The 26,518-nt window shown below is 32.8% G+C and overlaps 2 protein-coding genes across 3 annotated transcripts; both read right to left on the bottom strand.

The window, feature by feature from the left end:
- Nucleotides 1-12: 12 nt before the first annotated feature.
- LOC122719854 (ankyrin-2-like) lies at nt 13-26,518 on the bottom strand. Its single transcript, XM_043946071.1, has 28 exons — nt 26,327-26,518; nt 23,258-23,359; nt 23,019-23,151; nt 22,689-22,852; nt 22,401-22,556; nt 22,200-22,328; nt 21,928-22,125; nt 21,492-21,788; nt 20,685-20,882; nt 20,232-20,378; nt 19,058-19,207; nt 18,741-18,881; nt 18,384-18,539; nt 17,999-18,295; nt 17,682-17,865; nt 17,365-17,484; nt 17,206-17,290; nt 16,999-17,016; nt 16,375-16,599; nt 16,151-16,296; nt 15,857-16,065; nt 15,565-15,769; nt 15,271-15,460; nt 15,001-15,139; nt 14,644-14,923; nt 14,388-14,537; nt 1,293-10,602; nt 13-1,182 (listed from the first exon to the last, which is right to left on the bottom strand). The coding sequence occupies exons 1-27, from the start codon at nt 26,366-26,368 to the stop codon at nt 1,307-1,309; spliced, it is 13,557 nt and encodes a 4,518-aa protein (XP_043802006.1). The 5' UTR covers nt 26,369-26,518; the 3' UTR covers nt 13-1,182; nt 1,293-1,306.
- On the bottom strand, nt 10,619-14,030 carry LOC122719943. Of its 2 annotated transcripts, XM_043946227.1 has the most exons (3): nt 13,768-14,030; nt 12,463-13,619; nt 10,619-11,192 (listed from the first exon to the last, which is right to left on the bottom strand). In XM_043946227.1, exon 2 carries the CDS (start codon nt 13,503-13,505, stop codon nt 12,507-12,509), a length of 999 nt encoding a protein of 332 aa, XP_043802162.1. In that variant the 5' UTR covers nt 13,506-13,619; nt 13,768-14,030; the 3' UTR covers nt 10,619-11,192; nt 12,463-12,506. The 2 variants fall into 2 exon arrangements, with proteins under 2 accessions (XP_043802162.1, XP_043802163.1); XM_043946228.1 differs by lacking the exon at nt 10,619-11,192 and having other exon boundaries at nt 12,010-13,613; nt 13,768-13,792.

Genomic DNA, 26,518 nt, shown 5'->3' with positions numbered 1-26,518 from the left:
TTTATTTTACAACGTTTTGTACGCATGATTTTTGCATTTATTAATTAAACTTATAATATATTGTATATAGACAAAGTTATTGCTATAATAATTGAAGTTTCTATCAAATATGTAGTCCAAGCAACTATCGCGAAGAACATTGGGGTTTCAATAAATGATGAATATTTTATTTTGTTCATATAGATTTATATTTTCATCGATGAAAAAAAAAACATATTATGAAAAACAGATAAATGAAAAACATCGTTAAAATTTTGACATAACGTTAAAAATTCTTACGATCGATAAAATACATCGAATTCATTATCAGCAAATAGATTAAAGCAATATTTCATAATTGGTTAAAACTTCGCATACAAAAAATGTCTATAACATTTGCACATATGCATCATACATTAATCAGAGAATGCACTCTCTTGATAATATATATATATATATATTTTTTTTTTTCCCTAAGATCTTATACATTACGGTTTGTATATAAAATTTTCTATTTAATTAATATATTTTTTGTTCTTTCGTGAACACTTGCAATTAAGATTAACGAGTATTAGAGCTCGTAAACGTTTTTTGAAAATCAGTATGCAAATATAAAGTGTTCATAACTGTCAACATCTTAAGAAAGCGTAGTCACAAAGACACGTTATAATCGAAAAATTTACAAAAACATGACATTTTTTTTTTTTATATAAGTATTATCATACAAGTAGGACATACGAGAATAACATTTAAAAAGTACAATTTTTGCGATATAAACTTAATTACTGTAAATAATCGTGAACAACGAAGCAAGATAATTCATAATTATTGAAACAAGTAGATTGAAAGCAATTACAATTTTTGTTTTTTTTTTTGTTTTTTTTTTCTTGATAGATTTTAATACGAAATGAATAAGCGTCATTCGTGTTTCTACCTCATTTTAATAACAATCCTATATTTTAAAGATAATAACTATTTCACTTAAGCATCATAAAACAATTATATTCTTATAAAACGTCGCATAAAATAAAGATAAATGCATTTTAATACCTTGCATATGCACAACGCGCAAGTATTTCTTTTAGTACTTCATTTTTCATTATATTATGCTGTATTACGTAAAGCATTTCAATTGGTTCAATAATACATCGTTGTAGCTTTAAGAACCAACGTTGTAACAAATTCACTTTGATGGTCCACTATCTGGAACGAGACGAATATTGCGAATTAAAAGTAACAATCTTTCTTTTTCTTAAAATCTTAAAATGCCAATTTTTATTACATGCAATATTACATAACATAATAATACGTACCTACGAAAATATTCCTATGTATTGGTGCTCGGTGTTGTCCTCGCTCTATCGCTTCTATCGGTTTCCCCTGCATCCGATCTGTGCTCCAAGGAATTGTCCGACGTGACACCATCCGAACGATCATCTTCGTTGCTCGGTCTTTCGGAATCTTGTTGTTCGAGCAAAGGCATGTCCAACGAGTCCGAAGAAATACGTCTAACGCTGCTCGCGTGTTCAGCTACGTCCGACTGCATCTCCCTTGCGTCTCGCACATTGTTCAACGAGTCCGAACTCAACGAAGGAAAATCTAGCGTGGTTTTCATCTCTAACGAGTCGGAACTTCGGCATAATTGGTGATGTTTCTTATCCATATTATCCTCCAGCTCGAGGGAATCCGTACTCGTCTCCATTACGTTGCTCTCTCTTTGAAGAGGCAACGGGGTCGGTTCCTCTAGTTCCTCTTCCGGTTTCGAAACAGGTTGCACACCTGGCTGAGATCCAATTTTCTCAGCGTCCGTGATTTCGATTTGCGAAATGTCCTCCGTCGTGTCGTCTTGCCGATCGGACTTCTCCACATTCGACTGGGCTATCCGTATTATCTCGTCGATCTCTTTTATTCTCTTCTCGTAATCGTCCGAGCCGGATGTGCTCGCGTTGAACGAGCCGGCCGTGCTCGTGTCGATCCTCGTTCGCGTTAGGCTTTCCAATTTGTACTTGTTCTCGGGGCTTTCGTGTTCTAACAAGTCTTCCTCCTCCCTTGCGCGCAATTCGATTAAATGCGCCTCCCTACACGCTCTCTCCAACCCTTCGAAATCCTTCAACGAAGATAACGAGATGTCGTCGCCGTGGCCGGATCGGCTGGTCATGTACCTCCTTGGAAGACTACCGTTATTGACGGAATCGTGGGAGCCGCATTGCAATTTCCTAGAATTCTCAGCCGCGACAGCGCTCTCCAAGTTCTCGAACTCTTGCAACGAGCTCAACGACACGTTGTCGTGATCGGATGGCCTGGTGAAATATTTCCTACCGGCCAGGACGTCGTAGTCGGGCGTACTCCCGAAACTGCCTCGCATACTACCCACGCTTCCTATCGATTCCTTGTGACTGCCCAAGCTTCCGAATCTACTGCTGCCAGCCTCGAAGTCGGTGATCTCCTCTTCCTTTATATCCTCCAAAGGACCTCGATCGTACTCGATGTCGTAGACTCGTGGATCCGCGTGGAATTGCATCTCTATCCATTTCTTCCCCCCTTCGTATTGCTCGTCGTCCGAGTACGATTGGGAATATTGATCGTCGTTCGAGACTTGAGGCGGGCTCTCCTCCGACTCGAAGTCGAACAATTCGTTGTTCTTCGACGCTTGACTCGTCGACACTTGCGAATCTTCCTTGTTCTCGGTTATAAGATTTTCAAGATCCCGATCGTACTGTTTGCCGATCACCTGGGGTATAGAACTGATGCGTATACTTTTCCCTTCGGAATCGTATTCCTCAGCCTCTCTGCCAACTTCCTCTATGACCACGAAATCGTCGATGATATCCGGTTTATCGACCATCTCGAACGAATCGCTGTCAGGCGATTGACGATCCGTTGACTTCTCTTTCCCCACCACCGTGTCTATAGACACGCCGGACGTCGAAGACGTCGACATCGAAGCCTGTTGCACTATAGAGGGTGTCGACGTTTGCATCGACATTTCCGGGCTTTCGCTCGTCGCTTGCCCCGTCGCGCTTCCATATCTCTGTTCCAAAAGCTCGGACTCCATCGCTTGCACGTCCAACGTTGTCCCTTCCTCCGCGTCCTTCTCACCCGTCTCGAGGAGGCTTTCGACCTTGGATGGCGCCTCCTCGTCCTCGACCTCGGCCTCGGCCTCGGCTTCCACGCCTCGAGTCGAAATCACCTGAGTGCACACACTTTGTACCCCGTCCTCGGAAACTCGCGACGTCATTATATCGACGGATCGAACAGGTCCAGCTCCCGTTGCCGAGGTCGAGGTGGACGTGGCGAAATCTACACCTTTGGTGTCCTTGGCCGGCGATTCCTCGAGAGCGGCCGCCTCGAGGACTTGAGGGAAGATCATTTCGGACGATCGCTTCATACGACAAGGTGCCCGATTGTAGATATCGTCCATCGGCTCGTCGATCGGTATATCGCTACCGGACGAGTCCGACTGTTCGGTCTGCTCCTCGTCCAGACCACCGTCCAAACGCTCCTCCTCTTCCTCCTCCTCCTCCTCCTCCTCATCCTCCTCCTCTTTGTCCGCATCCGCTTCGGACGCTACCAAAGTCTCGGACAACTCGCTGGTACTGTCAATGCTGCCGAGATGACCGGAGCTCAAAGAGGTCAAAGACTTCATCGATTCGCGCGAGCTCATGGTCGTGGCCGCTGTCTGATACTCCTGCGAGGTTGGTTTGGAAGAGGTGGAGTGCTCGACGGACATCATCGCAGTTTCGTATTCCGAGGCAGTGGCGGAAGGTACGCCGCACGATTGCATCGCTTCCACGTCGGAAGAGCTAGGTCGGCTACCGCTACCGATTTCGTAGTCGCACGATTGATAATTACTACTCTCGCCGGAACTAGAACCGAGATCCGCGTCGCTGTCGGATGTGATGCGTTTAGCACTTCTACCGGGTTTCTGGCGTCTTCTAAGTACGGGGCGCGGTAAAGCCAAAGAAGAACTTTCGTCTTTATTGTCTATGTCCGAGCCTGACATGCTGGCAGGCACGGGGCTAGGATGTTCCTCTTCGCGGGCTTCCTCCTCGTCTTTCGTATCTTCGTGGACGGTTATTACAGCAGTCTCTACGTCAGACTTATCGGTTTTAATCACAGGTGTATCCTTTTGCGTTTGACGTATCGGTTCCTCGATACCACCGGATCCATCATCCATCGTCTCCGTTTCGCCTCGATCGGTATCCTTCGTTTCGAATTTCGATTGCGATTTATCAGCGGGGGATTCTTCCCTCTTTATCGCTTCGGTATCCGACTCGTGGGTGGTTTGCTCAGCAGCAGGATACGCTGGTGTGTATAAAAATGGTAAATCGTTGGGAATGGATTCGGGTTGTAATTTAAACCGGAACTCTGAGGGGGAATCTTTTATTTGGATCACAGTTTCACTATTTTCGCTTAATTCCTCTATCAGGTCTTGCTTAGCCGCCTCTAAAGACTCCTTCACCTCGGCTATCTCTTTTTTAACTACCTGATCTAGAACGGTTATAGCGTATCGTGCACTTAAATCAACACTAGAGAGATCATCTTTTTTTATTTTCAAGGCACAAGTGTCGGAAGGAACTGTCGTCGATCTTCCAGGCTTGTCGTGCTTCTCCGTAGCTTTCTCCATATGCCTTTTGTAATCTTCGCTCAACGGTTTCATCTTCGACAAATAAGCTTCCGTCCATTCCTTCAACTCGTCAGTTGTTTTCTCTAATTTCAGTTCGATTTCCGGCTTTGCCGCGACTCTCTCCTGTTTACTTTCCTCGCTTTTCAAAGGTTTAGCCAACACATCGTCTTTCGCTTTCTCCTCTTCCTTTTCTTTTTCTTCTTTTTCTTTCGCTTTTTCCTCCTCCTTTATCTTTTCGCCTTCCTTCTTCATCGGCTCCTCTTCTTTCACCTCTTCTTTCACCTCTTCTTTCACCTCTTCTTTCACCTCTTTTTTCACTTCTTCTTTCACCTCTTCTTTCACCTCTTCTTTTATCTCTTTTTTCACCTCTTTTTTCACTTCTTCTTTCACCTCTTCTTTCACCTCTTCTTTCATCTCTTTTTTCACTTCTTCTTTTACCTCTTCTTTCACCTCTTCTTTCACCTCTTCTTTTACCTGTTCTTTCACTTGTTCTTTTACCTCTTCTTTCACCTCTTCTTTCACCTCTTCTTTTACCTGTTCTTTTACCTGTTCTTTCACTTGTTCTTTTACCTCTTCTTTCACCTCTTTTTTCACCTCTTCTTTCACCTCTTCTTTCACCTCTTCTTTCACCTCTTCTTTCACCTCTTTTTTCATTTCTTCTTTCACCTCTTCTTTCACCTCTTTTTTCACTTCTTCTTTTACCTCTTCTTTCACCTCTTCTTTCACCTGTTCTTTTACCTGTTCTTTCACCTGTTCTTTTACCTCTTCTTTCATCTCTTCTTTTACCTTTTCTTTTACCTGTTCTTTCATCTCTTCTTTCACTTCTTCTTTTATCTGTTCTTTCACCTCTTCTTTCTTTTCTACCCTTTGCTCTTCGATCGTAATTTGATCGCTAGGTTCTTCTTCCACAACTTCTTTTTCCACTTGCAAAACTTCTTCTTTTTCCAATTCCACCTTTTCATCGGTAGACGCGACAACTTGTTGTTGAGTACTTTCCACGTATTCCTCGATAGGCGTTTTTGCATCGTATTCGCGCTGCAACGTGTCGACCAATTCCTGACAACTAACGTCCAATTTATTCTCCACCAATTCGTTTTCAAAATCTTGCTCGCTGACGGGAATCACGGTGAATTTCGTAGGTTTACGATCGTCATCCGCAACCGCTGCCTCTCTCGTCGATTCTATCACACTGATGTCCTCCGACGATTTAGTGCCGGATTCCTGTTCATGATCCGTCGATCCGTCCAACGAGGACAATCGTTCCTTCTTCTTGATCATCGTTTCGTACGCCTCCAATTCTTGGTTGAAGATCTGAGACGGTTGCAACGTCTCCGATATTTCGATCTTCTCGTCACCGATCATCCAATCGACAGGTTTAATGATCTCGAGGCCACGAACCTTCGGTTTCGGCGAGACGAGCGGAGGACTTTCGATTTCGAAACTGTCCGCTCTTTTCGTGCTTATCATAGGCAATTCCCTTTGGGATCCTCCAATAGGATGAGACGACTCTTGCACCAAAGAATAATCTATATTCGTATCCTCGGATACGGTGCTAGGGCTGATCGTGATATCTCGTTCTTGAGCCAACCTCTCGAACGAATCCATTTCCGCGCTCTCGCGCAACGATGGTATTCCTCTGCTAGTCTGTTCCGATATTTTATGCTCGTCCATCTCTAACGAGGGTACGTCCACCGAATCTTCTCTGGATTGACTGTCCATACCTGGTTCCAGTATTTCCAAAACTCTGGCGCCTGAAATCTCGGACACCATCTTATCAGGAGGGAAACTCACCTGGCTGCTCGATCGTTGTTTCTCGTATTGAGGGCTTGTCGTTGGTTTCGACACGCTCTCCAACTCGTTCGTATCCACGTCGATCGTTTCTTCGAAATCTATCTGTTCGGATATGCTACTGGGGCTCATGGTAATATCTCTGTCTTGGAGTTTAGCCTGGGACGATGAAAGGGGGAAACTTTCTTCTTTCTCGTGGGGCGACGATTCCTCGTCCCTGGTTATATCCTCGCTTATACTGTCCCTGGTCGAACTTTTCTCCAACGATTCCTCCTGTATCGACGATCTAAACCTCGGCGGCGATTCCACGCGCCCTCCCTTCTCCTGCGCCGTCCTCTTCATGATACTTTCGAATTTGCGCGTCAAATCATCCGCCAATTTCTCGTGGTCCGTTTCCACGCTTTCGCTTATTATTTGTTCCAAATATCCTTTGCTGAGTAACTCCGCTTTCAAATCCGCCGCTGATTTCGCTTCGATCTCGCTCTCGATCGATTGAATCAGAGTTTCCGCTATGGTACGCGCCTCGATCTCTTTGAACTTTTGCCGTTGCTGCTCCTCCAAACTTACACTCGGTCGCGCCACTTCCTCCTTCTCTTCTTTCGACGATTCCTTCTCCTCTTCCTTCTCCTTCTCCTTCATCCTCTTCTTCTCGCTCGGCACGAATTGGACAACGTTGAAACTTTCTTTCGTCTCTTTGTGCGATTCCCCTTGAGCGAGTGTCTCGATTTGATCCGTATCCGCAACTGGCCTCGATATCCTTTCCGTCGCTTTTCCCTCCACCACTTTCACATCCTCCTCGTACCCGCTTTTCCTAGGAATCTCTTTCTTTATTCGAATAGCTACGTCCGCGTCGCTCTCTCTCGATACACTGCTACCTGCCTCTTGAGTCGTGACACCCTCCTCGTCCGATAACTTTTTAAATATCTCCTCTTTTTTCGTTTCAGCCCTCGATTCGGACGCAGCCGCGTCTATTATGTTTTGAGTGTCCGTCAAGTTCATCGACAATTTTTGAATCGCTGTTTTGTCCAATTCCTCGCGCTTAGTGCTTTTCTCTTCCAACGTTTCGGTCGGCGACTCTTTCTTCAATTGAGATTCCAACGATTTCTTCTTCTCCACCCGTTCCTTCTCCTCGTGCGTGATAACCTTGTCCTTGCCAGTGGAAATCTCCGAGGATACAACTTCTTTCTTCTCCAGCATTGTCGACGTTTTATGATCGATCTTGGACGTCACTGTTTTCCCTAATTCACTAGTTTTCCCTAAGCTATCCATATCCTCGAACATTTTGAAAGCTTGCTGAGGATCGGTGAAAGTTTTCGAAAATGTTTGCGTTTCACTTTTCGTCGTTAAATGTTCCTCCAATTTTGAAGTTATTTCTTCGCTCGATTTCTTCTCCGTTATCGTGTACGATTCGCTTTCTTTTCTTACGTGCGTATCCTTCTTTCCAGCTTTATCAGACGTTGGTTTAACATCCACGACACGCTTCGGTATTCGAGATTCGAATTCTTTCTTTCTGGTCGTTGGCGAAATATCTTCCTTTTCTATGATTAATTCTTTATCCACTTCGAGTTTACTTGGAACACGTTTCTCTTCTATCGTAGCTTTAAGCTTCGTTTCTTTTTGAATTTTATCTTTGTCCATCTTTGCTGTTGAAATAGGAATACGCGACTCGAATTCCTTCTTAACTTGTTTCGTTTCAACTTCAGTTACTATTTCTTTGTGCAGTGAAATTTTTTCTTTCTCTCCTTTCTTTAACTCTCCTTCTCCTTCTTCCTCTCCTTCTTTTTTCCCCTTAACTTCTTTATCTTCCTTTATAATCGATTCAGGAAATACTTTCTCCAATTTTTCTTTTTCGACCAGTCTTATTTCCTCCTTAACTTCGACTTCCGGTTTTCTTTCTTCCTCCATAAATTTTTGCATCTCCTGTTTAATATCCGTTGAAAAAGTGATCTCAGGTTTAATATCGCCAATCGATTCTATCTCGTGAATTACCTTAGTCTCGATTTTACTTTCAGGCATTTGGGTTAATCCGCCTAAAGCATCGCTTCCCCCTTCCACTTGAACGGATTTCAACACTTGTTCTTGTACCAGAGTACCATCTTTCTGTACCTTATAGATAATAGTAGTTTCCTCCGTTATGATACGTCTTCCACCCATTTTTTCTCTAATGATCTCCTCTCTTTTTGTCTCTGGCGTTAATGTTCTTTCTCGGACGGTTAAATCTGTAACAACTTCTTGCTCTTCCTTTTCTTCCTTTTCTTCTTTTTCCACAACTTTTTCCGCAACTTCATCTTGCACTTTCTCTCGTTTCGCTTCCGCTTCTGCGATTATCTCTCGTTGTAATTTCCTTTCTGTGATAATTTCTTCCACCTCCTTTTCTATTTTCTTCGCAGGTTCCATTTTTAATTCTTCATCTTTCGTATCTTCCATTTTTTTTTCTACAATGGATTCTAATATCTCTTCTTGCTTTTTCTCGGTATCTATTTCTTTATCTAGTTCATCGCTTATATCTGTAGTAACTTCTTCTACGTATTCCTCTTTCTTTTCCTCTTTTTGCTTTACAATTTCTTTTTCTTCTTTTTCTTTCTGCTCTAGATCTTCCTTAATACTTTCTCGTAAAAATATTTCCGTATCTATTTTTTCTGGTTCTTTCTCTTTTTCTTCAATTCTTTCTTCCACTGTTTCTTGTTGTGTAGTTATCTCTGTAACAATCTTTTCTGCTTCTTCTTTTTGCTCTATACTTTCCTTTTCCCTTACGATTTTTTCTTCTGGACCAATTTCTGCAATAAATTCTTGCACTTCTGGTTCTACGTGTTTCTTTATAATTTCTTCATGAATAACTATTTTCGTAACTTCGACGTCCTTTTCTTTTTCTTTTATAGTTTCTTCTATCGTTTCTCGTTCTACACTCGCTTCAGGAATAGATTTTTCCACTTCCACTTTCTTGTCTTCTGCACTCTCCTCTATAACTTTTTCTTTCGTTTTTACTTCCGATATTAGTTTCACTTTTTCTTCTATTTCTTCTTTTAATCTTTCTTTTTGCTCGCTTACTTCTACAGATTTTATAACATCCTTTGGTTTCTCTTCTTCCATCTCTTTTATACTTACTTGTGTAATTGACTCTTGTACTTCTTCTCTTCTTATTTTTACATCTTCTACGATATCTTGTGCAGGTACTTCAGTGATAACAATTGTTTTACGTTCTTTCTCCACAACATCTTCAACTTTTAATTCGGCTAATTTATCTTTTATCGGTACGGGAGTTTCCTCCACAATTTTCATTTTCTCTACTTCATCCACTCGTTTAATCTCATCAACCGATTTTTCTTCGACAATCATCGATGGTTCCACCATTTTTTCTTCTATCGTAATTTTCTCAACTTTCTCCACGGATGTTACAACGGGCATAGACTCTAACCTTTCAATATCTTTCTCTAATTTTTCAGGTTTTACAGATACTTCGGTTACGATCTCATCAAGCTTCACATAATCTTCCTTTTCTTTTCCCAATTCCTTTTCAGACACAGACACCATAGATGTTACCTCGCTTACTTCCACGTATTTACTTTCATCCTTTTCCTTTTCATCCTCATCAGACAATCTTCTCTCCTTTTTCTCGCCTTCTTTCTGCTCTTCCTTTTGCAACGTAACAATCTCCATCCCCTTCTCCTCCACCTTTTTCTGCTTCAATTCGGTCACATACTTCTCATCCTTATCCACCTTCTCCTTCTCGCTTATCTTAATCTTCGTTACCTTCTCCTTCTCGGATTTCAACGAGTCCTGTTGATGCAACTTGGGCGGAAGTTTCGTCGTCTCTTTTTGTATTTGTTCCTCGAAGTATTGCGCTTTCTCCGCCACTGAACACTCGGATATATCGGGCACGTTCAAATCTTCTAACGTTTCAGACTTGTCGATCTGCTGCTGACCAATGTCTGCCGTGTCCTCGGTGATTACATTCTGTATATACTCGCTGTCGCTCTCGTTTATAGTCAACTGCGAGGTTCTCGACACCTCCGATTCCGATCGCTGATAACTTTCCCGTTTCCTTGATATATCCTCCCAGAATTTCCTCTTCTCTGAATAGGTTTGTCTCTCGACACTTGGCGACAAATCTTGCTCTTGCTCGACTACTTTACTGGGATAACTAGCATCTACAGATTCTAGGGGAGAAGCCGCTTTTTGCGCAAGGAATTCGTGGATAGTAACAGCATCTAGAACAACCAAGAATTATTCTCACATTACTTTTTATTAGATAACGGTACATTGTAATGAATGAAATACATTTTTCTCTCGCGTATATTTACAATCTCACGTTAATATTAACTCTTATTAAGGATTATGCGATTAAACTTTCACAAGCGTGCGAACTCGTAAACACGATTTTTTTTTTCTTTTTTTTTTTTTTTCTTTCTTTTATTTTATTTCATTTTCTTTAAATGTTAATAGAGTTACAACACTGTCGTAAACTTTTTGTTACTGTACATAATAACAATAATATTCTTTTTTCAGAAGAATAAATACAATTTCAAAAATAACTCTCGGGTTATCGAGGCATTGTTAATTCTCTTTAAAATTTTAACATGCACACAGAAATATATAGATATATATATATATATAATATAATACATATAACTCTAAATTCTTTTATAAATTTTAATTGCTCTTTTTTTCTTTCTTTCTTTTTTTTGTGTTTTTGTTTTTTTTTTTTTTTAATATCTATAGATATAATTAGTATCCTTCGAGACTTAAAATTAATATCCCATACGGTTGTCTATGATAATGTTGAGGACGGCAGTTTTGTCTGCAAGTATAAGTACAGAATATTGCGTTAATACTAAATGATAACATTAAAGCAAAAATATTTTAGTCGGTTAATTTTTGCGACATGTGTATACATAATTTATTTTTAACAATTTCTCTTGTTAATTTTTTCAAGTTAATCTCAAATCTTATGTTAAAATCCAAATAAAAATAGTAAAAATTGTACTCAAAGCATGGTGCAAAAAGGAAAGAAAAGGTTTCCATAGAAAATTAATTTTAGGAATACGATAAAGATCAAAATAATTTGGCTAAAATAAAAAATATACATATATATAAATACTATTTAATGCTTTAATATTTGATGATTGATTAAATGTATATATAAAATTACAAAAATATTTTAAGTTTTTTAAATAATTTTGTCAAAAATAATATATGAATATATTGAAGAAATATTTTTATTTGATTAAATTAATTTTTAAAAATATTAAAATAGGAAACTCATCTTTCTTTCTTACTTTTGAATCTAATTGATTATACATATAAATATATGTTTATTATGTACGTAATTGCAATCAATTAATATTGTTTTCAAATAGGAAACAATCGCAAAAAAATATTAATATCAGTACAAAATAAAAATATTAATATCAGTACAAATACAAAAACGATTTATTATGGTTTAATTGAGTTCTTTTTTATCATATAAAAAAGAAAATTTTAACATACCTGTTAATCAACATTTACGAGAAATTACAGAAAAAATTTAAAATTTTATTTTTGTCTTAAAGTAAAATAGTAAATTGTCATAAAATAATCCAAATTATAATGAAAAATATATATTTCTATAATTGCAGCACAAACATTTTTTGTATTTAAAATTACATAAATGCAGGATAAGACATCATTGTTAATTCACTTTAGAATCCTACAAATATATAAGAGAAAGTTTAACATATATATGCATATATATTTTTCTATTTTTTTAAAATTATCAATATTCTCAGTTTGATATCGAATATAAAATAGGCAATTCTTCGGTATTCATAGAATATTCTCTTCATAGATATTATGTATAACAACATAATACATCGAGTAATATGAAATTCATTTCATATCCTCTATAATTGAATAACATATGTATATTATAATAAATATCGATTAACATACAAGATAATATTCGATGCATTTGCATCGTCTTCAGTACTTAATTAGAATAAATTAGATCTAATAGAGATCAAATTCTTACAATATTCGAGTAACATGAAATAATCTGTTAAAAAGCGGACTCTTTAAATTCGTGTTCTTACCGTCCACATGATTTTCAATTTATGATTTACTCAATCGTAATAATTTACTCAACTTCTTCTACATCGGTATGACAATCGCTAGTTCCGTCATCACTGATTTCTTTTACAGTTAACAAGTTCTCCATTTTATTGATATTTTTCATAATAACTTGAGACGCAACAAGAACGTCTAAATCTTCGAATAATTCTTTTTGACTGCAACAAGTTTCTTGCTCCTCCTCGTCCCCGGATACAACCATGTCTTCTTCATCAGTATTCGACATAACCACAATGTCTGGCGTGGCGCCACAAGTCTCATTCTGTGGACTATCTTCATATATTTTATTTCGCACTTCCACGGAGAATGGTCCTTCACCTTCCTTAGTCGTGATCGTTTCCCCGCTATAATCGCAAAATATATCAGACCTTGGTTTCACATAGATAGGTGATTGCACTTCGTCTTCGCCTTCGAGGTCCTCAAGATCCGTTTCTGTTTGGAAAGGAGTATCGACAATCTTAAGATTATCTTGATTCTCATTCTCTTCGTTCTCTAGCTCGCTTGGATAAATTTCGTCCACGTCTGTCATATTCTCAACGAAATTATTACGCTTAACGAAATCTTTATCATCCAGTGATAAATAATTCGAGCTTTCATTTTCTATGACATCAAATGTCACGGAAATAATCGGGTTTTGTTCTATGTTATTCAAAGGTTTGATTTGCGAATTAATCGTAGTTAACTCTCCCTCTGAATCGGTGTCAGAGAAATGTAACGACGAGTTATTAATCATAGCGTTCAATTTTCTACGCGTCGATCTTACTTTACGCTTTGCTTTCGTCCCAGTCTCTTTCGATTTGGACGAGTTTAAATTTTCGTCAATGATCTGCGGATCTGCAACATTTTTCTCATTTTGATCAACCTCTGGTTGCTCGTTAATTCGATTCGAAGACTCTGTATCGATCACGCTCTTTTCTACGGATAGTCCATTCTCGTTCCGTGATTCCAAGGTACAATTATCTTCCATTTCCACTTTCTCTTCTTGTTTCTCACTTGAATCTTCCATGTGTACGTAAATGTCTCTTGGAAATAGGTTTCTTTCTTGGCTTTTTTTTTTTTTTTAAGATTTAGCGCGCAGATCTTAAGTGCAAATTACTAAAGAACTTAAAAAAACCTGAAACTGAAAATAATAAGAAAGAAATGGAAATTAATGTTTAAAACGAACGAAAATGTAATAACAATGTTATAACTGGTGTGTTATGGACAAACAAAGCAAACGTAAAAAGTGTAACCAATATCTCAACTCGATTTAAATAAAATAAACTCACGTTATAAGAAAATTGTGGTAGAATGATACTCGAAAGAAGAAGATAGGTTTTAAAAGTAGTGGTAGTTCCAATGGTTCAGAACAAACTAAATGAATTCGTCATAGCTATCGAACGTTTGTTGATACTGTTATACGTAATTAAATTACAGAAGCCTCACTCGACTTTCGAGGCATAAGTAGATTAACGTGCCCTCTTAAACGAAAATAGAATTACAGTAGAAATTTTTCTACTGCACGAAACGAAATTGTTTTCAAAACAATGTTTTCTTTAATATTTTAATACCAAATTTTACCTAAAGTTTATAAATATCGATTATCACTATTAATTAGTTTTATAATGAAGTCATTTGTTTAATAAGAATACATGTATATATATATATATCTAAATTTCATAATCGTTAAAGCAATTCATGTATTATAATAAATAATTTCTTATTATAATGGAACATATAAAATTTCCTTTTTTGCACCTTGCATTTGAATTTGAATTCAATTAGATTGATTAATGTTTCCTTTAAATAAATTTCACTGCGATTTGTATAATTTTTACATAAATTTTCTTCATTGCTCTAACGTTATCATTAATCTAATATGAAGTGAAGAAACATGGATATATCATACCTGTTCGTTCCTTTTGCAGGGTGTCGGTAATAAATTTCTTTTCGGAAGGCGAAATATCCTTAGGTTCGTCGCCTTTCTCTTTTTGCTCCATCTTGTATTTCGATTCATAAGAATCCAATTTTTGACTAATAATATTCGAATCTTCATAATCTGCAACGAAAGGAAGAACAAAACGTTATATTTTGTAATTAAACATTAATTTTCCCAGCTTTGTATATATATATATAATATTGATATATTACAGAAAAAAATTTACCTTTCAATTTCTTTTGTACTTCAACTTTAGTTATAATTTCTGGAAGAACAATATTCAACACGCAAATTGGTTGTTGAGGCGGTTCTCCTTTCGCTACTTTCGGTTCTCGCATAAACAGCATCCTAGCAACCGGATCCAACAACGGATCTTTCACTTTTACGTGAAAAGATAAACGATTTTGACGAAAAGCTTTAAAGGTAAATTTCAATTGTACTCCCGATTTCGTCACAGGTACTAAATTTCCACTGAATTCAATATAAAGATCTTTCCCATCGAGTGCCTGTAACGAAAGTTAATCATAAAAATATCTGGATGGAATTAAAATAAAATTAAAATTACATAATGAACAATATTTACTTCGACATCGCGGCTTTTTACAATTTCGACAAATTCCTCTTGCCTTTCCAAAGTGTGCATTCCTTCTTTTCCATCGGTCATGCATAACACTCTTAATGTTGCTTCAAGCACATCCATTCGTTTCGAATATATTATAAAACTATATCAAAAAAAAAAAAAAATTAATATTTATTATGAATATTTATATATTATTAATATTTATATATTATTAATATTTATTATAAATAAGAAAGGATTATATATAATTTAATTGAAAATTGGTATGCATACTTTGTAATATATGGCACAAATAACGATTCTTCATATAATTCGGTTGCCATTTTTGGAACTGCGCCTATATTTCGGCAATCCATTAACCAAAATCGAGCGGATACAGTTGTGGTAAAGGACACTGTATCGTTCATAAAAGTTAATGGTGTCGACCCAGTAACATCTTCCCATTGTGACTCACTGGTTCCACCTAAATTTGAAAAATGAAAAATAATAAAAAGAATTATATGAGATATTTTTATTTATTATTATATAGAATATATAATTAATATAATATAATTATTATTAATTTACCTGCAATACTACATAAAAGTCGTAATGTTGGTGTTTCACCACCATATTGATTAATCATCCCTTTATTCGCTGCTTGTGGTACAGGTATCGTAAGGGTGATTGGTTTATGAAACTTTCGTCTTCTCGGCTCGATCGTTATTACAGGTGAAACAGCTACGCAATTTCCTAGTAACTTTGCTGTAAGCTCTGCCGGAATGACGTGAGCCTATAAAAGTTAGAAATAGGAACGGCTATCGATTATATTCACCCAACATAAAAATTTCCTGATGCGAAATATTGCAATTTAAATTACTTGTAATCCAACTTTAATCTTCTTTGTTAATGCTCCTGGTGGAAAGACTGCTTGGACGTCGTTAGCAACACTTGATGTTAAAATTCCACCTTCGGCACCAATCACGTGAACTTCCTGTTTAATTCTCGTGATAATAGCAAAGTATTGAGGAAAATCGGTTGTTATTATACGGGTAATTCTGCCAGAATGAGTAGCGCTCATTTGAGGATCTATAATAAATAGATATAAATAGATACGTTAAACTATATATGTGTAAACATGTTGATAAAACTATTTTTAAATTTTTAAAAATACCATATGGAGTATTTAATAGAGTGGTATCATTATCAGCAGAATTATCGTGTTCTTTCCACGTTTCACCATTATCACTTCTAAGAATAATGATTTCTCTCTCCTTGCCTCGAATAGACGCGAAATGTGGTATATCGATTAAAACTGGGCTAAAATGAAATATATATAAATATATATTGTTTGCAGAATAATAAAAAATCAAAAATGATTTGCAGAATGATATTTACCCTAGAAACGTAGCACCAATTGGTCCCATTTCTATGATACGAGTTGCTAAAGCCTCTCCCTCCATTAAAGGAGGAGGATTTGCAACTTTATTAGGTTTTATCAATCTACACGTAACACGAATCGGCATTGTTGCTCTACGTGGTGGCACAATGATACGTACACCGCTGTGTCTGCATCCTTTCATAGCACCTCCACGTGCGTCCACCAAGAAACTTACTAAAAATCTAAAAATTGAAATTATCTTTTTACACAAATCTTACGGCGTAAATATAATTGCTACCATATGAAATTGCTCATTTTGAAATGATAATCATAATTTCAGTGAATGTAATATTGTAAGAATTTAAACTAGTTTATAATACAGTTGGAACATAATGAAATATTAATTTAATTTTTAAAAGTTACGTTAACAAAAGAGTGATGATTTAAAAAATTTTAAAGCGATAATAAAAATTTGTTAAAACTTCGAAAATTGCAATTTTATATAGTAGAATTTAATTAAAATCATGTATGCTCACAATTTATTTCGATTATGTGGTATCAAATAAAATTAAAATTGGATATTTAATCAAAGTTAATATATCAATCGTGTCTTATCTATCATAGGAATAAAAATTACTTACGATCTGAAATGAAGTCGGCTAAAAATGAAAATATTTAATTTCAATTAATATAAAATTCCCATATAAAATTTTACGCTATAAATACTTTACATATTATTAAGTAATATTTTTTTTAAAGATATAATTTATTTCAAAATTGATTTATTATATCAGATATAATTTATTTACCATACAATTTATATAAATTTAATATTAATATTTACATACCCCAAATTAAATCCATCAGTATCAAAGTTTTCTGCTAGACAATAATTATTGCTTTGAGTGAAATCCTGTTTTTCTTCTTTTGTAACTGGTCGAGAACAGTGCCACACATTACGTAAAACGTTATCGTAACATTTCTAAAGTAAGGAATAAATATTTTACCTTGTCTATGTATTGGATCATCCCGTGTAACATCAATAGGCAATGAATCATCTCTTAAACTTTTCATCAAATCTGCTGTAAGGTATCGATACGGCTGCTCGCTGATCAATGCATCTGAACCTGTATACGAATATCGCGGTTCAGTTTTGTTTCATGTACATTTTTTTTTATTTAACAGTGAATGTTTATATACGTGTTTGTGAAAAATCATATTCTATTCATATTCATAAAATTATTTACATAATTCTTGACTTTCTTATAAACTTAATTAATCATAATAATCATGTTCATTGTCTGATTATGTAAAAGAATCATACCTCCTTCATCGTCAGAATCAGACATAAAACTAGTTTCTTGCAAACTTTCAGGTGCGATAACTTTGTACTTCTCGTCCCAATTTTTATTATCAGGCGCCAAGGTATCATAAGATAATCCCTTCAATACCTCCATTACAGATATATATCCTAATTTTTGAGCTATATTTAATGCAGTCAGTCCATCCTGAAAGAAATAGGTCATATAAATCGATATTTTATATTATAAAAGAAATATCACAAGAGAGTCATACAATTTTTCAAAGAGAGAGATTTCTATGCATAATCTATAATAAATAGAAAAAAATAATAGTACTTACATTCGTTCGAGCTTTATGCGAAGCATTTCCTTCTAATAATGCACTAACAATATGTGCATGGCCTTGTTGAGCAGCTTGATGTAACGGAGTGTAATTTTGATTAGTTTTTACGTCGATAGTTGCATTGTGTTTTAAAAGAAATCGAATCATCGAAAGATTCCCGAAATGTGCCGCGACATGTATTGGTCGATAACCAGTTTCGGTTTCGCTTTCAACGTTTGCACCATTTTTCACAAGTATAGAAGCCACTTTGATAAAATCTTCTTGAGCACACAAGTGCAGTGCGGTGAGACCATTCTAGACAAAAAAATCGTTTAATAAATATTAATTTCTCAAGAGATTATTTTTTTTAATCAAAAAATATAATTATAATGACTTTACATACCTTTGATTTATGATTTGGATCAGCTCCATGCTCGATTAACAGATTCGTCATGTCATAATGTCCTTTTTGTGCGCTTAAATGCAATGGTGTAAATCCTGCTTTGGATTCAGCATTCGCGTTTGCTCCGTTCTCTAAGAGAGTAGAAGCAATATCCATCTAAAAAATTTTCAATTAAATTTTCAATTACTCAATTGTAAGATTGATTATTAAAGATTAAATTCGTTACTTTTGTGAATTCTTGAATTCTTGAATTTTTTATATTAATTTATATTTCTTACAAGAATAATGGTAAATCATACATTCAAATAAAATAATTTAGCTTTTGTTATTATTTATTCGGATATAATATGATATTACCTGATTTTTACGTGCAGCAATATGTAGAGGAGTATGTCCATTTTGAGAAGCTAAGTGAGGGGATGCTCCTTTTTCTAACAAAAGATTTGCAACATTTGGATGATCATAATGGCAAGCCAAATGTAAAGGAGAAATATCATTCTGAAATTTTACATTTTTAATACATTAATGAACAAAAATTATTATTATTTTTAAAAAAAATAATAAATGAAGTGTTATTAAAATTAAATTAATTGAATTAAATTGTAAATAATTCTGATATAAGTATAATATAAAATAATATCAAAAAATTTGAAAAATATATAATTGATACATACCTTTCCTTGTGCATCAAGTTTACTATCTCTTTGCAAAAGTATATTTGCGACGCTCATATTGCCATATTTAGCTGCGATATGTAAAGGAGTAAAACCATTTTTAGTTGTAGCCTTAAGAGAAGCATTGTTTTCCACAAGAATAGTTGCCACCTGTATATGAAAATATGAACTCAAGTGAAACTATAATTAATTTCTTTAAGCTAATAAAAAAAATATATATGATGCATAATATAAAAAAATTTTAAATGATTAAAAAGAAATTTAAAACATATAAAACGATTAATTTAACTTTTCTTATCTTTACTTTAAATTTTAAATTTCGCGCGATTCTAGATCATTCGGACATATATAGAATGAAGTATTTAAGTGGAATCATCTGGATTCGTAATTAATACAAATTGATTTACAAGAATTGATTGTATTGTTTCAAAGGAATAGTATATCACATAATTTTGTATTTCAAATTATATTTAAAAAAAAAGAAAAATTATAAAAAAAAATTATAAAAAATTAAAATTACATTTAAAAAAATATGCTCATAACATGCTCATAAACATATAGAAATATTATTCATAATATAATGCCAAAAATATATTTTGTTCTTTTTTAAATAAAATTTTATTATTAAAATTATTATAATATTAAAAAAAAATTAAAATTCCTAATTTAATCGAATTCTAAGTATATGAAATAATTAATAAATACTATTATATATTATTATTACAAATCTATTCAATATTTTAAAATAGATAAAAGATTTTTTAATATCTTACCTTAAATTAAAATTTACAGTTACTTCTAAATGGCATATAATAATAAATGCGAAATAAAGAAATGAGGTTATTAATTTCTAAGATGTTAATAATGATATAATATAAGAGATAGCTAGAAAAAGGCAACAAAAAAATAATTAATATGGTGAAAAATTTTATTAAAATTCATTACAGATAAATAACTTAACATAAAATATAACAAATATAAACAAAACTTAATTAACAGAATATGAAATAAAATATAAATGATAAGGAAGGAAATATGTAACAACAGAAAATAAGAAATTTTCTAATAATTACAGAAACTATATAAGGTATTCACGATATCTTGTCCAAAATAAATATAATCTACTTTGCGTGCTGATGTAATCCGCTATCTTTGAAATTTCTTTGTACATTACCTCCTCCTGCCCTTCTTTTGCTGCAATATGTAATGCTGTGTACATATCTTTTGTGGTAGTATCAACTGCTGCACCATGTTGCAGAAGTAACATAACAATATCAATATTTCCTAATCGTGATGCAATATGAAGGGGTGTTTGTTGTTCCTAAAATGAATCAAGACAATTGCCATATCATATGTATAAATATAAATATATTAATAATAATATGTACTATTAATAATTATTATAATAAATTAACAATAAAATGTGCATCTATTACAAAAATAATAATAATATCAACATAAAAAACGAAATGAGACTGGTTAATGGAGTGTGCGAAATACGTAATAACAATGAGTACACAATGATCATTTATATGTATCATTTTATGTGTGATTTTCGTTAAATTATATTAACGAAATCTGATCGTACCAGAAATAATTGTTTTTAAACAATTTTATATTTACTTACCCTTGCGCGAGCATCAACTTTGGCTCCGTTTCGTAATAAAATTCGAATAATGTCTGTTTGATTAGCTCTAGCTGCCAGATGTAGAGGTGTTTCACCCCTAACAGTTGGCACGTCAGGATTGGCTTCGTGTTGCAGTAGAAATATCACGATATTCATACATCCCATAAAACTGGCCACATGTAATGGAGTCAGTCCAGACTGTAAAATATATGTATCTTCTATTAACATTTTAATACTATGACTCCACAGTTTTCAAACGAATATACTTTCTTCTTCGATATATTTATATGGAATACATAGAAATGATCATCTATATTGATCATAACAGAATCTATATAAAATAACCGTTAACCAGTCTTATAATAACTACCAAACAATCTGTTACATTTTTTAAAACATATTTTTCTATTATTTTTCTTTTTTTCAATTATGAATATTTATAAATACTATGTAAAAAATAAAAGATATTTTTTATTTGATTCTTGAATTAAATATCAACAAAAAAAAATCATTAGTTTTAAATATTCTTTTATTATTAGTGATTAATCAATTTCGCAGATATTAGTTTATTTTAAATAAATAAAAATTTTATTCATGATTTTTTCATGAATACATTAAGTTGAAGTAATTAAAAAAATTAGTTGTTTATAACGTGATCGAAGAATGAGTATTTTAAACTTTAAATTAATGATATATATATTAATAATTTGAAACAAGAATAAAAATTAGAATAAAAAGAAAGAGAAGAAACTTGTACTTTCTGAGAAAATAAGTATTACTTAAACAATAAAAAAGTTGTTAACATACCTCGGTAGTAGACTCGATCGATGCTCCATGTTTTACTAAGAGTTCAACAACTTTTATTCGATTCTTCTTACAAGCAATATGTAGTGGTGTGAAGCCATTTAAAGCTCGTGCATTCGGATCAGCTTTCCGGTCCAGAAGTAATTTCGCAACTCTAACATGTCCACAATGTGCGGCAACATGAAGAGACGTTAAATAATCGATCGTAACTTCATCTACTGGCGCTCGATGATATAATAATACTCTTGCTGCATCTACATGATCTCCTTGTGATGCCATGTGCAATGGTGCAAGTCCATTCTAAAAAATATAATTTTCATTAATAAAATCGACATATTATTTATTGTATTATATATTGTATTTCTTGTACACATAATTAATATTGGTAATATAACAACTTTATGAATTTAATTAATAGTAATTAAATTTTTGTACATACTTTCGTTCGTGCACTAATAGGTGCAGAGTGTTCAAGAAGCGTGGTAATAACTTGTTCATGACCAGATCTTGCTGCACAATGAAGCGGTGTTAAACCATCCCTGGTTTTAGCATCGATTTGCGCAGAATTTTCTAATAATACTTTAACCATATTGTTTTTACCCCATTTCGCTGCTACATGTAAAGGGCTTATATTATGCTGATAAAAGAAATCAAGAATATTAATATCAAATACAAGTTTATTAATTTTTATTGATATCAATTTATTCGTACCTTTGCTAAATAATTCACATCAGCTCCACGTTTTATTAATAAACGTGCTATTTCTTCGTTTCCATAATGGGCAGCGATATGTAGAGGTGTAAAGCCACTTTTCGATGTAACATCAGGTTTATGATCATTCTAAAAAGAGTAGAAATAAAATATAAATGTAAAATTATGAATGTTCATTTTAAATTTTAAATTTTAAATTACCTGCAATAATAGATCAGCAGCCTTACAATCATCTTTTTTAGCCGCAATATGAAGTGCTGGTAATCTAACTTTTCCTTTAGAATCATTTTCTAAAAGAACGCTGACAACTTTATCATGTCCTTGTTGCATTGCAACAGCGAGAGGTGTAAATCCATCCTAAAATCATTCTTTATTGTCTAAATTGTATAAATTACATGAAAAACATGATATAGTTACTATCAGTTATTTAAATGATAAATATATAATACAATCGTTATATAATACAATCAATTGTATACATATATTCACCTCTGTAGCAAGACTTTGATTGGCGCCGTTACTGAGCAACAATTTAACAACTTGATCATGATTTTCTTGCGCAGCCATGTATAAAGGTGTAAAACCATTTTGAGATTGAATATTAACTGCAGCACCATACTGAATAAGAATATTTACTATTTCCGCTTGGCCAGCTGAAAATATATTATAAATCTCATTTAATAATATTTATTTATGATTATATTTAATATAATATTATATATAAAATTAATTTAATATAATTTTAAAAATGTATTAAATATGTTAGTTTCTTTATTGTAATCTATTTTATATTATATAATAATTAAAGATTAAATTTACCCAACGAAGCTATATGCAGCGCAGTATTTCCTTTCTTTGTAGCTGCATCCACTGTAGCACCTCTTTTTAATAATTCCGTTACTATTTCAACATGACCATCTTTCGATGCTAAGTGTAAAGCATTTAAACCATTCTGAAATATGAATTATAAGAATATAAAATATTTTGATTTGAATAAAACAAATAACATTTAATAAATACGAAAATAACAGATAATTATAAGAATTTATAAATCTTACCGAATTAGCTGTATTAATATCTAAATCGGTATCGAGAAATTCAATCACTTTTTCAAGGTTCCCAGACCGCGCAGCACGAAGAAATGCTGTCGTATCGTCAGCCTAAATATGAAACAATACATCAATATTAAATATATAAATAATAATAATAATATTCATTTTCTAATTTTAATTTTCAATATTAATAATTATTGAAAATTATTATAAAATAGTTCAAATGTTCTGAAAATATTTTTCCTAAATTCATTTACCTAATAAATAAATTTTAAATTTAAAAATTAAATTTTAAAAAAAATTAAAATAAAATAAAAAGAAAAGAATTATTAAATATATTTGAAATTGAATAAAAGATGTATTAATGATTAGTTATTAATTAACAATGCAACAAAATTAATGCTTACAATACAATTATTTTAAATATTTTCATTATAAAATATTTTTAATTATATTTCCTTTTGATATATTTAATAATATTATTTAAAAAACAACAAATCGAAAAATAAAATAAATAGAAATTTAAGAAAATCCTTCTATTTTATAAATCATTAATAAATAAAACATGTATGCAATACATATGATACAACATATTGAATATAAATCAATTATATGAATTATAATATATTATATAAGTAAGAAATAATTAATAATATAATATTGTTTTTATTCAATGCAGTGTAAAGTGCAATATAAAATGCAGTAAAAATGTTTTTTATTTTAAAAAAAAAATGAAAATTTAATAAATTGATATTGTTATGAAATATTTATCTTTTTGTTCATATTCAAAAATTTATAAACCATTGTTTTTAATTTGACTATTGTATTCAAGTATTCAAGTTCGAATTATGTTATGTGCTAGTAATACATATAATTTGACCATGACCTTTATCCTATCAACAATTTTGATTTGTATTTGTATTTTTACTTGATTAATGAATTTTGTCCCCATTAAATTATTTATAACTATTTATATTATTCGAATTATTTCTCGATAATATCTGGAAAACGGTAACCATACGATAAAAACCGGCTTATAAAACATCTATGTACCTATATCGTGCCTATACCTTGCTTACAATCATCCCTTCCCACTATTTCTTTTTATTTTATCTATGGTTATCAAGCTGAATTCTAAAGTTTTTTTCATTTTCTCATATTTAGTATTGTAATCAAAGAAATTCATAAAAGAAATGTATCATTTAAAAATTCAATATAATGCACTTTTTATTAACGAAAAAAATAAAATTATTTTAATGTATCATTCCAAAGTTCACACCCTTCGATCAGTTGAAGAAAGAAAAAATACCGGCGACATTCCGGCACCTCTTACGCAAAATGAATATAGAATCATACCTGACTGGTACTATCTGTAACCATTGTGCTTTATAAGAGACTCTAGGCACTATGATTCTTTCACTTGTCCAGCACCTGCTGGACACGAAGGTTCTTTTTCTCGGTACGCGTTAAATCACCATTCATGCACTCCTGGGGTAACGCTAAAGGTGAATAGGAATATAGGAGCCGCCCCGTATACCAAACTAAGGCGCAGAATCGAGCGGCAACGATTGAAAAACAGGGGTTGCATCGTTGCCTTTCTCACCCCCTATAATATCTGTCCTTGTTTTTCTCCCACCAACTCATGCGATATATCGAATCTCATCATCACTATGCGCATGCGCCTATCAAACTTAATAATATATATATATATATATATCCATATGTATATATATGTATGCATTTTCCCCTTCCTCTTCTAAATATTTCTCTTTACTTTCTGATATAGCAACCTAGGAAAATTAGCTAGGTTTCACAACGTGCAAATTATCGGCCGAGTAAATATTACCATAAATGTGTTTCGTGATACAATTTTATCTTATTGTTCTTGTCTTATTGAACAATAAATTAAATAAGATATAGCAAGACTTTTTAATATTTTTATATTATTATTTATATTATTTTCAAGTAAGTATAATGATTATATTAATATTAAATATTTTGATATAATAAGAAATTAAAAATTTATTATATTTAAATTAATTCTAAAAAAAGAGGTTAAAATAAAAATACAATATTTTACATGGTATATATTAATATACTAATGAAAAAACGATAATATATTAAAAAGATGATACGCATGTGCAATATTTAAACAGATTTAAAAATGATTATCAAAAAGTTTTTTCTTTAAATAATCTATTATTTTACTATTATGTTCATGAAAGTAATAATAATTTTTATTTTCTTATAATCTTTTTATATCATAAAAAAACATTTATAAAAATATTATAGATATAACAAAAAATTAATTATGACGGGTTAAAGAGAATTATAAAATGCAGTGAATAAGTAATCATTTATTAGTATTATTACATTTTATAAAATAATATTACGTTTTAAAAAAAACAGAATAATATATGTATATTATATAAACATTTTTCAAAAAAAGTTTTGCAAAAGTGAATGTTTTGATTGTTATAAAATAAAAAATATATAAAAAATTATTTATTTTAATAAAGAATTGAAAATTATGTTTAATTATTCTCCAATATTATATTTTTAAGATTCAGATTATTCTATTGTTTCCAAACAAAAATATATAAATTAAATCATTAAATATTGCATTATTATTTAATTTTCAAAAATAATATAAAAATTAAAATATTTAGCTATGTGACATCAACATTTATAAATTTTTTAATTCATTGTGATTTCATTTCATGAACTAACAATATCTTAATAATATAAATTTTCTAAAAATAATTTCTAATTCCTTAAACACTGGATTTTCGCCAATATTACAACATAAATATATTAATGTAAAAAGAATGATATGTAATCGATATCTTTTTAATATCGATACTAAAACAAATTCCTATTAAGAAATAATATGGTATAATTATCGTTTATCGAAAATTATTATAATATTTATTTTTAAAAACCGGAAATATTTAATTCGATGTATACTGAAAAGAGGAAAGAAATTTTAAAAATGCGTCATATATATTGCAATATATAAGTGTGCACAAATATGATGCACATTCTTTGAAAAATGTTACTTTCACACATTTTTACCTGGAACCTAATGATCGGTGGAAATGCCTCCTCTGTCATCATTCCCAAATAATAAACTGTGTATTTCGTTTGACAAGTTTTACGTATACGTATATTTCTTATGCTCCATACTGAAAACGTAGGTCAGAGGATATTTATAACATTCCGTTTCATTCTCATGAACGCCTTTGTGGTGCATATGCTTCAATGATT

Source organism: Apis laboriosa, unplaced genomic scaffold, assembly GCF_014066325.1.
Source record: "Apis laboriosa isolate Shangri-la unplaced genomic scaffold, ASM1406632v1 scaffold9_cov152, whole genome shotgun sequence".
In the NCBI taxonomy this organism is placed as follows: Eukaryota; Metazoa; Arthropoda; class Insecta; order Hymenoptera; family Apidae; genus Apis; species Apis laboriosa.
This window is presented reverse-complemented; position numbering and strand designations above follow the sequence as displayed.